This window comes from Taeniopygia guttata, chromosome 5, assembly GCF_048771995.1.
Source record: "Taeniopygia guttata chromosome 5, bTaeGut7.mat, whole genome shotgun sequence".
Lineage (NCBI taxonomy): Eukaryota > Metazoa > Chordata > Aves > Passeriformes > Estrildidae > Taeniopygia > Taeniopygia guttata.
Genome location: NC_133030.1, coordinates 58,002,312 through 58,016,079, shown reverse-complemented (window position 1 = coordinate 58,016,079; position 13,768 = coordinate 58,002,312). Strand labels below are relative to the sequence as shown.

At 41.4% G+C, this 13,768-nt stretch overlaps 1 protein-coding gene across 3 annotated transcripts in view; it reads left to right on the top strand.

Moving 5' to 3' along the window:
* Window positions 1-13,768, top strand: part of SYNE2 (spectrin repeat containing nuclear envelope protein 2) — a 175,823-nt gene that overhangs the window by 104,627 nt on the left and 57,428 nt on the right. For all 3 annotated transcript variants that reach the window (XM_030275147.4, XM_072930501.1, XM_072930502.1), the window contains 15 exons: window positions 292-504; window positions 2,188-2,355; window positions 3,311-3,430; window positions 4,337-4,449; window positions 5,074-5,215; window positions 6,124-6,255; window positions 6,820-6,972; window positions 7,225-7,434; window positions 8,602-8,703; window positions 9,697-9,816; window positions 9,974-10,174; window positions 10,533-10,706; window positions 11,287-11,418; window positions 13,079-13,275; window positions 13,494-13,626. In XM_030275147.4, the coding sequence (XP_030131007.4) occupies window positions 292-504; window positions 2,188-2,355; window positions 3,311-3,430; window positions 4,337-4,449; window positions 5,074-5,215; window positions 6,124-6,255; window positions 6,820-6,972; window positions 7,225-7,434; window positions 8,602-8,703; window positions 9,697-9,816; window positions 9,974-10,174; window positions 10,533-10,706; window positions 11,287-11,418; window positions 13,079-13,275; window positions 13,494-13,626 (2,310 nt within the window). The remainder of the gene's footprint in view (window positions 1-291; window positions 505-2,187; window positions 2,356-3,310; window positions 3,431-4,336; window positions 4,450-5,073; window positions 5,216-6,123; window positions 6,256-6,819; window positions 6,973-7,224; window positions 7,435-8,601; window positions 8,704-9,696; window positions 9,817-9,973; window positions 10,175-10,532; window positions 10,707-11,286; window positions 11,419-13,078; window positions 13,276-13,493; window positions 13,627-13,768) is intronic.

Here is a 13,768-nt window from a genome sequence, read left to right as displayed (position 1 = left end):
TGTAGCTGCTGTGCTCAGGTAGATCCCTGCAGATGCAAATCGCTGCCTGGAAACCTGTTACACCAAATCTCACCTGCCTGCTGAGTTTTCCTTTCTCTCCTTTTCTCCTTCTTGGTTTGTGGTTCAACCCCCGCCACCGCAGGGCTGGGAATGCAGCGACAGAGTTGTTTTGGGGTTTGTTGTTTCCACACTACGAGTGTGGAAGTTAATAATCTCTCACTGCTGAGGGGAGGGGAGGGAAATGACAAAACCAGGTCGCTCACCAGGCTGCTTTGATGTGCTTTGCTCCAGAGCCACCAGCCGCCTCCAGCGCCCAGCGCCGCCCTGGGCTCACAGACAGCGCTGGATGGAGGGAGGCCTGAGCCAGAATCCATCCTCCTGCTGTGCCAGGCCCAGGTGGCAGAGCTGGAACAATGGCTGGCCAAAACTAAAATGTCCCTGGGCTCAGCCCCTCAGAGCCCCCGAAGGCAGCAGATGGTGGAGCCGCAGCTTGCTGATTGCCAGGTAAGGAGGTGACGCTGCTGCTGCCATCCCTTCCCTGCAGCACACTGTGCCTGTCCCCTCTCCTGCTCCAGCAGCTCCCTCAGCCTCTGCACACAGCAGTGACACTGCTGGGCTTCAGCTCTGCCTGGATTTGGTTAAAATACCTGGGTTTTGAGTTGGGATCTGTATGCCTCCAGGGGATTTAGGCAAAATTCTGGAGTGTATGTGGATTATTTTCAAAATCATGGCTGAGTGGAGTTCGCATCATATTAAAAGGGAGTTTTTCATTGGTCCTGATCATGATAAATCAGCTAGAAATAAAAGAGTATTATTTTTCTTTTTACATTTTCACTTTCTGCTTGTCAGAATGATTTAAAGGACTGGTCTAAGAAACCTTCCACGCTGCTAAGTTCTACTTTTTTCAGTTTTCAGGTTTTTCCATAAACTACCAGCACAGAAAAATAGTAGCTTTCCCCCTGCCCTCAGTGAGCAGTGGTGATATTTGGACCTACTGCTGTGCATCTAAGGCAGCCTCTTGCCCCCAGAACAAAAGGAGTGGGTGGTACCTGTTGGTGAAAATGAGAGGAGGAAAACAGGACTGGCACGAGGGGCTGGGTGGGAGGGAGACCTGGCATCCAGCAGATTAAAACAGGGCTGAAGCTCCCTGTGGTGCCAGTCGGGTGTGTGCCAGTTTGTTTCAGGCATTGAGCCTACCTAGAGCAACAAATTTCATTCACAGTACCAAAATGTCCCCATTTTAAATTACTGGGAGACATCAACAGCTGTTTTGCTGTTGTTTTGGGTGGTTGTTTTTAATTGGAGTGCCTCTGGGTTTAGGCTGTGATTCAGCCAAGTGCTCAGGTGCTGAACTCTGTGGGAGTTGGGATCCTGAGTGCTCCTAAGCAGCTGCTGTGTCTGGATCCCATTCAGGGTTCCTGTCAGTATAGGCAGCTCCAGCTGGTGGAAAAAAAAAGCAGGCTGAATTCCTGTCAGCTTCAAACAATCTGGCTCAGTGTTAGGACATGAGCTTGGGCAGGAGAAGAGGGTTCTCTAGTCAAGATCTACATAGAAAAATACACACAGAATGGAAGAGAAACAGTCTCTAGATAAGGGTGTATGATGTAAAGCAATTAATTTATTGCAGTTGATTACTTTACAGCTGAGTCATGGTACCTTTCTCCATGCTTACCATAGGAATGTGATTTTAAAGTATGCAGGGATGCACTTCGATTCACAGCAGCTTGGATCAAAAATCAGATCCCAACAGTTTACAATGGCCTGGCTGACACACAGAAATATTTCTGTGTGTAGTAGTTCAACATCATTCCTCCCAAAGAGTGATATGAGCTGTGTGTGCATTGCCTCTTTATCCCCTACTGAAGTGTATTGTCTTCTTGGTTGCATTGAAATGGAGTCTGTCATTTCTGCTCTCCTTTTTTATTACTTGATATCTGAGTTAAGATAACCTCCTGCAGATGCTCTTGTTTGAAACAGTTTTAAGACTAACTGTATAAAATTCATTTAATTGTCCAGGATAAAAAGACTGTATTGAAGAAAATCTACGGGGATTGCAGCTATTTTGCTTCTTCCCTGCATGTTTCTCTTCTCTTCAGACAGAGGAAGTGTGAGCATTGACTTCAGAATGTTCTCAGAAGAGGAATGTTGCACTTTTGAGAATGAGTAATTATCTGCTGTCCCTTCTAGGTGAGGTTATCTGAGATTGAACAAAAGGTCCTTTCCTTACTGGAAGATTGTGGAGATAGTGCAGACTACCAACGAAAGACAGAGGCTCTTTCCTTGAAGTTGAAGGAGGTGAAGAGCAATTTGGAAAATGTCCAGATGATGCTTCAAGACAAGCACAGTGAAGAGCAGGTAAAGCATATGAATGTTGTGCAGGGCAAGAGTTGAGAGTTCTGGTGCTTTATTGGTCTGTAGTTGCAGAAGAACAGAGCTCACTGTGTGAAGCAAGGAAGGGAGAAATGTCAGAGTTGCCATTATTCTACTCTACAGTGCTGTATAATTATTTGTAGTTTGCAACAAGTAGTGGATTTTTAATGAGTCTCTGAAGAGCATCTTTTCTGCTTTAAGTGCTTGGTGACAGAGGTCAGCATTTTGCTAAAAGCACAGAAAAGGACTTAGGGTTTGGTTTGGTTTTAAATGCCTCAAAAAGGCCAAGTTGTTTATCTGTGACAGTATCAAAGCAGAGACCTTCTAGTAATTTTCTCTTTGAAGAATTCTTAAATGCAGTGATTGTGTCAGCTCTCCTGCACCACAGCTGCACAGTCTTTGCTGAATTTCCCAGTGGGTGAGATGGTAACTCCTGGTTTCAGAGGTCATTCCCTCTCTGTTGTGTGAGGGATCAGAGAAGCACACCTGATGTTTTTGCTTAAGAGCAGCCACAGTCCCTTTGGTGTGATTTAGCACTGGTAAAGGTTTCTGTTGAAATACTTCTGTGAGCACAAACAGATTGAAAATCCAGGTGCGTGACCGAATTTATAAGCAGAAATTGCACATGCCTGTATTTTGGTCAAACAAAAAGGAGGGAGGGTTGGTATCACCTAGCTAGCAGGAAAAGCAAAGAAAGCAAAGTAACTATTGGGGGAGACATATTAGGACCTTGGCAGAAGGTTAGAATGGTTAGGATGTTGAAACTTTCAGTATATTCAACTAGAAAAAAGTCTTTGCAAAAGCAGCAGTTGTTTAAAATGTGCTGCTGATTCTGTGTGTGGTTAAGTCCAAGGCTTTTGCCTTTCCCCAGGCTGCACCTGTGGGGTTCTGCTCTCTTGTCAAGTCCAGAAGCCTTCGCACAATGGGTCTCTCTTTACAGGTTCCCAGCAGGGAGAGGATTGACCCAGAGCCCCTGGAGATCCTGCACTCTGATGGTTTCAGCACTTCCCAGCTGCCCCTTGCCCAACAGCCTTGGCACAAGGGGCTTCAGCAGCCACAGGTAAGGAATTCTCCTCCTGTCCAGGGGCTGGGGTGCTCCACATCCTGCAGTTTTCCCTGTGGGATCAGCTCTGTCAAGGGTAGGTTTCAGCTGCCCATCTCCAGGATTTGGAGAGTTTGTCAGGATGGAGAAAGGCCCCACCCCTAAAATCCCTTGTCCAAAAGTTTTAGTAATATCATAAAGCTAGGAGATTGGAGGGGTGGGTGATGCCATCTGAATCATTGTGAAACAAGGCAAGAGTTCTAGCTTTAAAACACTAATGTATTATGAAATTGAATCTATACATTGATACTGTTTTTGAAGGTAAGTTTGGAACTAAAGTTTTATGAACATATTCCTATGGGCTAACTCACTATGAGTTTTAAGGTTGTTGTTAACACAATACAAAAATCTTGTAATGTTCTGTGCTCTGCAAATTACTTCTATTTTGCTAACTGTAAATTAACTTTTGCCTTTTTCATGCAATTGGAAAAGAGCTGGGCAAAATGGTCCAGCTTGAGCTTCTAGAATTGCTCACTTTTCACTCAACACTCCTTTTAACTAATGGAACTCAAACTCATATTTGAGCAAATCCCCATTTTATCTTGCCTATTTCTTTATGTAAGGATTGAAGTTAGTGGTGTTTAAATTTCTGTATGTAATTTGTTTATGGTTGGGCTTTGCTTCTAAAACTTTAGCTCAGGTAGAAATATATTCCATAAAAATGCATGTTTGCAGAAAATAGTTTGTTCTGTAGATTCATGTTCGTACATAAACTGCATTTTATTCTGACAGATGTAGTCTTTCTTTGATAAATGATTTTTTTCTTTGCTAATTGATTTCACATAAAATGTGATTGAAAAAGCGCAATCATCACTTCCTATTATTACAGTTCACATAACTGTTCATGCTATTCTCTGTGCACAGGACCTGAAATTAAAAGCAGCTGAGCAGAAAAGCCTCATTGACTTTATTGAGTCATGTGTGGAAAAAATGCAGCCACAGCTTGAGGACAACGTGAGTCCAAAATCAGAATCCAGGTACAGAACAACACAATCAGTTACCAGATTCAGTTATGTAAAACTGCCTAAACCTGCTGGAGCCTTGCAGTGGCAACCCTGGTTCTGTTCTTTGGTTCTGTGTGCCTTTAGAAGAAAAAGGACAGAAGCTTGGGGCTTCAACAGTCCAGAGGAATGGAGGCTCATTGATGTGACAGCCTCTGTGATACTGAGCTGACTCCAGAGTTCAGGATCTCACTAACAGGCAGGACTGACACCTGCCATGAGCTAAATCAGGCTAAATCAGCCCTCTGATCACAGCCATGGCTCTACAAATGCTCAGGCACACCCAGCCAGTGTAAAGGCAGCAGCTTTGGAAAAAGGGACATTGGGATCAGGCACCTTCCAGCACTGAACCAGGACTTCCTAGAGGACTGTGCTCCCCAGGTTGTCATTTCAGAGGTGGAGGCTGCCAGCAGGCTCCTGGCATATTTCATGCAGAGGGGGATGTCCCAGTTTATCAGAGTTTGGATTAATAATGGTACATGCACTTGGTTTCACTTTGCTTTCGAGGCAGGAGCAGGAGAAACTAATCTTGTACAAGAAACCTAGTTTTACTTAGTCTGCTTCAATAATTTTCATTCTAACAATGTTTTCTCAATACAGCAATGGAGAGTCTGACTCAAAGAACAAGCAGGCTGATGCCACCTTAGCTCCAAAGGATCAAATGGGTAATAAATGGCAGTATTTACAGCAGGAACTCTCATCAAAGATGAAATCTCCTCTCTGCCAGCTTGTGGAACCTCAGGTTTGTTTAAGTTCCATAAAACACTCTCATAGTGTAGATAGGAATTAGTGTATCTTTCTGTGTCATAGTAGCATGGCTCTCCATCAGATAAATGAAAACTGTGCAAAGATTCTCCAGAGGAGATGGTTAGTGCATAGTGTTTTCATAATTGTCTTTTAATTTTACTTTGAGGTAAATCATGTCTCTGAAGTAGTGACTGCTAAGCACAGTGTGGGAGCACTTAGGTGAACCCCTGTGGTTAATTTTCAGAGTAGGTGTTATCTGCTTGCTTCTTCCAGGAGCACTAAGGGAATTATCCAGCAAGCTCACAGCTGATTCCTGTGGATATGGCTGAAATCTCAGTTCCCACAAGTGAGAACATTTTGGTCAAAGCAAATCTCTGGCTTAAATTTTGTTCTGCCATTCACCATTATGTTCTCTCATTATCATACATAAAAAGCAGAGTTTGAGCTGTATGTATGTTCTGAACAGACTGCAGACTTTTACTGCTTGGATAAAACTATAATTCCTTTTATTAACAGTTTTGTTCATGCTAAAATAGAATTACTAGATTTTCTGTCCTCTGAAATTGCTGCAATACGTGGAAGAAAATCAGACATGTAAAGGGATAAAAGTCAGTTCTTCTTCAGGCAAGACTTACCCTGCAGTGGGCAATAGGGTTGCCTTAACCCAAACTACAGCTGTAGCCCATAAAGCTGGCAATCAGAGGCACCTTTTTCAGTCAAGCTCCCATCAAGGCACAGCCTGCCCAAATTCTGCCAGTGAAAAGGGAGTCCTGCTATCCAGCTGCTTTGTATCAGTGCCTTGAATCTTTTAAAACGTTTTGACAGGAGTGTTATTTTGTTGTCCATACCCTGTCTTCATTTGAGCTGTTCTTCTAATTGCAATGTTCTTTTTCCAAATGTTAGATCACAACGAAGATGAACGTGCTGCCTCGAGGCACATTCTCAGGTGCAGGAACCCCAACTGTGGAAGAGCTGAAAACTTACACTGTCCAGCTGGGAGACCTAAGCCAGGAAGCAAATGTAGTGCATGCACAGGTAAAAATTGCATGTCCTAAGCATTGCAAAAAAACACAGGGATTCTAGACACAGGACACTGTTTGGACACTGGGAAACAGCCAGTAATCCTATTATTGCAAATGGCATTCACTGTAGGGAGCTTTTGTATTGGGCATGAACTGTAATGTAGAAATAGGTTGAGGATTTTGAAAGGAAACATTCCAAGTTCTCCATTATGATACTTCTACCTGAGTCCAAAAGTTTGCTAGTGTGGGTAAAAATCCCCAAACTGCATAAAGCAAGGAGTCTGTGAATGATTTCAGTTAGTCTGCAGGATTGGAGCTGAAAAGACAAACTTCTTGTCCTCATTCCTGAGATTAGAGACATGTAAGAGCACAACCACTGTCCACTACATAAAGGGTCACTGTCTCAGCTTTGACCTTGACAGCTCTGAATGTTACATGCATATATCCAAGTCTGTCTCTCAGTATTTCATTAGTTCCATTTTAGTATTAGCTGAGCAAACCTCTAACCTTATATGAGTGAATGAATCTTAGCCACGCCTTGAGTGAAAGTACTGAAAACTGGCTTGCATTTGCCCAGGATAATGTGGCAGAGGAAGTCTCTTCCAATTTGGACAGAAAGTTGTTTGAGCTGCTTCTGGCAATCAGCCGGTGTTTGAATAACATGGAGGAGATGCTGAACACCTCTGTGCTCTCCGCCGAAGAGGCAGCTGTGCAGCAGGCTCTCTATGAGGTAACTGCCCTAAATCCTTCAGGGAGGGAGAATCCCCAGTGGATTTCTGCTACAGCAGAATATATATGGCCTGGTATTTCCTTTCTGTTCTGCTGGCATTATTCAGGAGTAACACTGCCAAACAATTTTGTATTGCACAGATTTGAGCCTGTTGCTTTTAACAATTACCAACTGGAGTCCTGCTGCCTCTTACAGGCAAGAGTCCTTGCACAAACCATTTTCACTCATGTTGTTTTTCTTTCATCCCTATAGACTCTGTCTGTGGAGCTGCAAAAACTTCATGCTGATCTGAGTGATAAAAAGGATGATCTTCTGAAGTCCATCAGCTGTGCTGGTGGGAGCACAGATGTGTTCTGCGAGTGCTTTAACAACTTGCAGGCACGGCTGGAGCAAACTCAAGCTGCCACTGCTTCAAGGAGCAGCTCCATGAAAGCTGGGCTGGATCATAATAGCAATTACCTGGTACTCCACTGCTAAATGCACATCTTGTTTCACAGCACCTGTTAGGCTTGTCAGTGTTAATGCATTTGGTTTATAGATGAACAATCTCTAATGGGCTTTCTTTTTGGTTTTTTTTTTTTTCTTTTTTTTTTTTTCGCTACTTAAAACACTTGTCTTGGCCTCTCAAGAAGCAGATTAATTTTGCTGGTTACAGTGCTGTTTGCAATGCTGACTGCCACAGAGGCCTGGATCACAGTAGAAAATTTTCATGCAGAAAGTGTGGAGGTAACCTGGGATCCCATGCAGGCTGAGCTGCAGGCTAAAGCAAGTTTCTGTGTGTAGGAACTGGGCCAAGGAGGGTTTCATATATTCTTTCAGCTGCTCTGTCCTCAGGAGAGGCAGGCTTCCTCCCTTGTGGTGCCGTGTCTGACACTGGGCTGTTTTTAGCAATGTGTTGTAGGTTGATTTGACCCCACTGCATTTACTATTCCTTTAGATTTTGTGCTGCAGAAGCCATAGTTGCACAAATTTTCCTTCTTTTGTTCTTTGTTGGAAAAGCAGATTGTGAGAAGCTTTTCCTTAGATTCTTGTGATGGGCTAAATGTAAAACTCTTGCTGGAAAATATTCATATCAGGTCTTTAGTCTGAACTAAGGAAGAGTCTGGTCTTTGAAATACAGTTTGCAATGTCCAGTAAAATTCCAGTGTGCTCATCATCTGCAAGTCATCCTGGCCCTTTACTGCTGAATAATATAGCAGCCCTTTTGAGGAACACTGGCATGTTGTCTCCAAACAGCCACAGAACTGGTCTTGCAATGTTTATGTATGCAGAATCCAGAGAGCTCCATCAGTCCCCAGTAATGGGCTCATTTTCCCATTTTCAGAAGAGAATAATGTGATTCTCTTACCAGTTTCCCTGATTTTTACAGTCACAGAGGATCATTGTGACAGAGTAATCTGCTTCTTAAATACTACACAGACTCAGAATTTCCCTTGTCCAATTACTGCTTTAAGCCCATAATGTATATGCTTTATTTTGGTGTTTTCTGTTTGTTTGTTTGTTTCTTTAAGAGAAAAAAAAAATGCATTTACTTAAAGAGATAATAATTTTGTTTGCTGTATAATTTTGTCTGGTCATTACTACACTCCTGTTAATGTGATAAATTTCTGATGTTTGTTTATTTTACAGAATCAAACCAGGCTACTCTATGATCAGTTAACTGAGAAAAAAGCTGCTCTGCAGCAATGCTTGAATGAACTACATGGACATAATGTTTCTGAACAGCTTCAGGTAATTTTATCTGAAGGAAATGAGAGTTTTTACAGCATTAGCTATTATTTCCAGCCTTCTGCAATTTGTGAAGTTTCATAATTTCTAAAGTTTGAGTCTAACTTAGGTTTTTGAAATGGGAAAAGGAGAGAGTTCAAAATTTGCCATATTCACCACCACCCCTTTTCCCCTTTTTTTTTTTTTTTTTTTTTTTTTTTTTTTTTTTTTAATTTTAGTGGTTGGAGTGGAGGAACCAGTCTCTCCTCAACCTCCCAGAGCAAATGACCACCATGCCATGGCAGGGAAGAAAAAGAACTACACATGTTATACCTTTTCTTATTCCAAAGTACCTTTTCTTTGTGGGACTCTGGTATTTTTATTTTCTCCTGCAGCATTTATGAGCACTTTATCATATGGAATTTGACCAGTTAAGCTATTTTCTTTGACCTTAATTGGGATTAGCAGAAGATTAAAAATTAACAGACTGCATATCCTCCCCAGAATGGTCATTGGCCATTTACCTACTTATTACCAAAGCAGGGAGGGTATTCTGAAGGTTTCTTGTTACAGGCTCATAACCTTGCTTAGAGGCATAATAAAATAAAAAAGGACTGGCTATATTCTCTTAGGTAACCACTCCTGGAAAAGGAATGCCAGAAGTACATAGCTTTCCTTCCTTCAGAGGGATCCTGTCTCAATCCCTGACTATTTCTGTTTCATAAGAAAAAGCTGTTTTCTGAGTCCATGATTCCTTTAATGGCTGCTCTTGAATTAGTAAGTGGAAAGGCATGTTGAATGTTGTCCTGAGACACAAGACATGAATTCCCTTCCTGGCTGTGCTTTGTGAACACAGTAAATTATGCCTTGTTTTGTCCATTTAGTTTATAAGCTAAGGATTTTCTGAAGTGCTAGCACAGGAGAGATCCAGCCACTGGATTCATTGCACTACCAGTGATAATGGAAAGTTTATTGGAATGGAACTCTTCCTAACAGTTAATTTTGTCCTTCATCTAGAAAATTGGTGACTGTGCTGTGGAGCTGCAAAACTTTGAAAGCCAAGTAGCAAAATTGAGAGGCCATGGAGAAAGATTGCAGTTACCTATCACCTTAATCCAGGAAGCTTATAAATTAGAGGTAAGACCACAGTACAGTTTCCACTTACTCAGCAAGGTTTGATTCTTCTAAGCAAGGTATTTGCAGCATCAAAAGGCTGATGGCTATTTTGTGTTCTGTGGGTTTGTGGGATTCATTTCTGTCCTTCATGGATCACTGCACAGTGTTTGCATTGTAGGACGTTCTGGATGACATGTGGGGGATTCTGAAAGCAAAGTATGTGGAGCTGAACTCCCCTGCCATCAGTGAAAGCCAGTATGAGGATTTGCTTCGTGGGTTTGCAGAGCTGGTAGCTATTGGAAAAGAGAAGGTGGCACAAGATCCAAAGCACCTAACAAAAAGCAGAGCAGCTCTGCAGTCTCACCTGAAAAATCACAAGGTATGAGGTGTTCATTACAGCACTGCTCAGGTCAGCATGGCAAGGAGCACTGTTTGCTGGGACTGGCTCCTCTGCAGTGTAGTGGAGGAGAGTGACTGGCTCATAGCAAAGGGGAGGGACTGCTGTATGTGCAGAGAACCAAGACAAGTTTTTCAGTACACCAAAAGAGTACCAATTTTGGTGATAAATTGCTATTTCTGCTTACCTCAGAGCACACAGCTGTGTAAGGAAAACACATTTTTCTTATAGTTATCCCAAAGGATTATTGTGTCCTGCCTACTAGTCAAGCCTTAGAACTCCTGCTGTGGGAGTGTGATCTCTCTTAAACAGCAAGCTGTAACTTGAGGTTTTTTTCCAGGATTTTTTCCACAACCTCATGACACGTATGGCTTACATGGAAGCCTTTTCCAAGAGAGTGAGTCCTTCTGTCTTGCAAAAGAGAGAGGAATTCTGGAGAGAGCTAGTGAATGAAGTCAAATTGCTGGAGCAGAAGGCCTGCCAGTATGGTATACACTTAGAGAGCCTGCTAAAGGTAATAAATCAAAAGACACCCAAGAGTAAAACCTGGGAGGAAGGAGAAAAGTTGCATCTGGTCCAGCTCTTGTCCTACCAGTGATTCTTTGGCTAGTAGTTGTCCTTTCCTGATTCCACTGGACAGCAACAGCCCATTTATTACTTATTCTGTGTGTGTCAGTAAACCAGCTTTCTTCTTGAAGATCTCTGGAAGTGGACATTTCAACACATCACACTTTGATATGTTGAAATGTAATTTCTGATTATCTGGACTGACAGAAGAGCCCTTTAAGGCAGAAAAATACCAGCACCACTTTAAAATAAAACTTTAAAAAATTTAACCAATAATCTCAGAACGTCCCTAGAGAATAAAAAATTGCCTACACCACTTTAAAATAAGAATCCTTAAATATTTTGCAGAATTAATTCATCTGTGGTAAAATGTGTCACTTTGATAATTACCTATTATTCACTTATTTTTGTGTTATGTTTCATTAAAGTAAGAGCTGCTGATGCTAGAGAAGGCATTAAGGCCTGAGTCTGGTGTGTTAAAATGCAAATGGATTTGTGCTGTATTAACAATTCAATGTATTTTTTAGGATTGGATGGTATTTGATGAGGAATGCCTAGTTTTCAATAAGGAGTTAGAAGCACTAGCCTCTGCGCTGCCTTCTGTCAGTTTGGTTGAAGAAACTGAAGACAGATTAATGGAAAGGATTGCACTTCTAGAGGTATTTATGTGTTTGTCACTGCTTTTCTTTATGGATCAGTAGAACTGGCAAAAAATACTAGTTAGTATATGAGGAGATGATTTGCAGGGCATTGCCTCGTCTCCTCAGCTGTGTGTGAATACAAGCTCAAAACTGACTTCTGAAAGTAGGAGAAGATTGGGCTGCTAATTTCAGCCAGGGGCCACAAGTCCATTTTAGTGGAAGTAATGACTGCAACTACTTTATAACTCAATTTTCAAAGGAAAGTATTTAGTCTAAGATGTTGTGCAGGCTTAATGGATCCCAAGGGCAGCAAGAGCCTTGGAGTGAACATAGTGCCTCTTCTCTGTAATTCAGAAATTATTTTCATGCCACAGTGTAAAACCTATGGAAAAGGAGAATCAACCTAGTGCTTTCAAATATCTGAAAATACCAAATATTTGAACTCATTGAAACACTGGTTGCAGCTGCATCTCTGATAACAGAGCTGCATCTTTACTTACAACCTCAGCTCCAGCTGGAAATATTTTATCCACATTTTAAACACATTTAAATATAAGGATATGAAAGCAGCATTTATGGTTGTTTTATAAAATTAAGAAGAAAGGTTTTCAGTAACCTTAGTGATGTATTTTCAGAGAGTGCTCTGCATTCCTCACAGAGAAAATTCAATTTTTTTGAATTAATAAGTATTTAATAATAGCAAAATAATGGGTGTTCAATAAATTATTAATGAATGTTTAATAAAGAAAAAAAGTACTATAATGATTTAATCTAGTTGGCTGCAGGAAAGATATCACTGGATATTTCCAGGAAAAAATCTGAGCTCCAGTAAACCTTTGTAATAAATCAGCTGTATATATTTACAGTCATAGTGGCCCTCTGGTGCTTTTGATTCCTGTTGCACTGAGACAAGAGACACACAAAATTTGCACAGCCATTGATGGGAAGTTGCCTGGTTTTCCTTGGCTTTTGGAGTTCTTCACTAGCTTTTCACTTTTAAGTTTTTATTTGTCTTTAAAGACTTGAGAAACAAAGCCATAAAGCTTTAGAAGATGTTTGGTGCAGGGTGAAACTGTGGATCTTGACAGTTTCAATAACAGAGCAGAATAAAATTCTCGAGGCTTTGTTTCTGCGAGAGAAATACCCCCAGAAATACCTTTGTTTTTTACTTGATGACTTCACTGTCCACTCTTCATTTCTTCCTGCCACTATTTTTCAGTAATTATCCCAGCTGTTTCCTTCAAAACAGTGGTAACTTTTTTTAAAAATAGGGTAGAGCTGAAGGAGGAACAATAACTTCCAGGAGCATGGGAAGACAATAATTTTATGGTGGGAGCAGTCATATGTGTAGGCAGTGCAGTCAGATCTGATAGAAAGTGTTTGTCCATTGCCTGAAGTCTTCAGGTGTCAGAAAAGCCCATCAAATCATAACACAGTCATTCTGACAATGTATAAAAGTGTGTTGAGATTTGTCTCAACCTACCCAGAAGAAACAAACAAAAACCAAGCAAACCCACAAAAATCTATGTCCCTTTTGCTTGTAATGAATTACAGATTTCTATCATTTGGAAAATAAAATACATTATGGAGAAGATAGAACAAGTGATATGTGTTTTTTCTAGTTGTGTTTCCTGTCTTTAAAATGTTACTGTTTTGCAAACTTCCCATATTCTGACAGACAATCAAAAGCAGTGTTGATGAAAAGCATGCCAGGCTGTACCAGATGGTGAAAGAAGGGAAGAAGTTGCTGACTGCTGTGAACTGTCCAGAAATAAGAAGCCAGATTGGGAAGCTGGAAGAGCAGTGGTTGTCTTTAACCAAAAAAGTTGGCCATGAGCTACACCGACTTCAAACATTACTGAAACTCCTGGTCAGGTGGGTCTAACACAAAAAATCAGTTTAAAGTATCAGCTAGACATTAGTTTGTGATATTTTTTTTATAGATGAGAACTGAAACCATGCTTCTGCAGGGTTATGCAGCAGCAGAGGTGCCAGAATAGCACGTGCCTTCTCACAGGGAAGACAACATGGAGGGTGAGAATTGTTATCCCAGCCTCAGCTGGATATGTGTTTCTGTTTTGTTTCTCCTGTAGCTACAACAGAGACTCAGAGGAATTGATGAAATGGTTGGATTCTGCTCAGCAGAGAATGAATTTCTGGAAGGAGCAGTCTCTCAATGTGTCACAAGATCTTGCCACCATCAGGGACAACATCAGCAGTTTGTTTGTAAGTCATTTCTCCTGCCAGGTTTAGATAAGACATTGTGAATTCTGGTGCAAACGACCCTTCTGAGAGGTTTCTTTTGTTTGCCATGCCTTTGAGCCACCCACATAATACAGCACTGAATGGCTGTGTGCCCCAAAGCCAC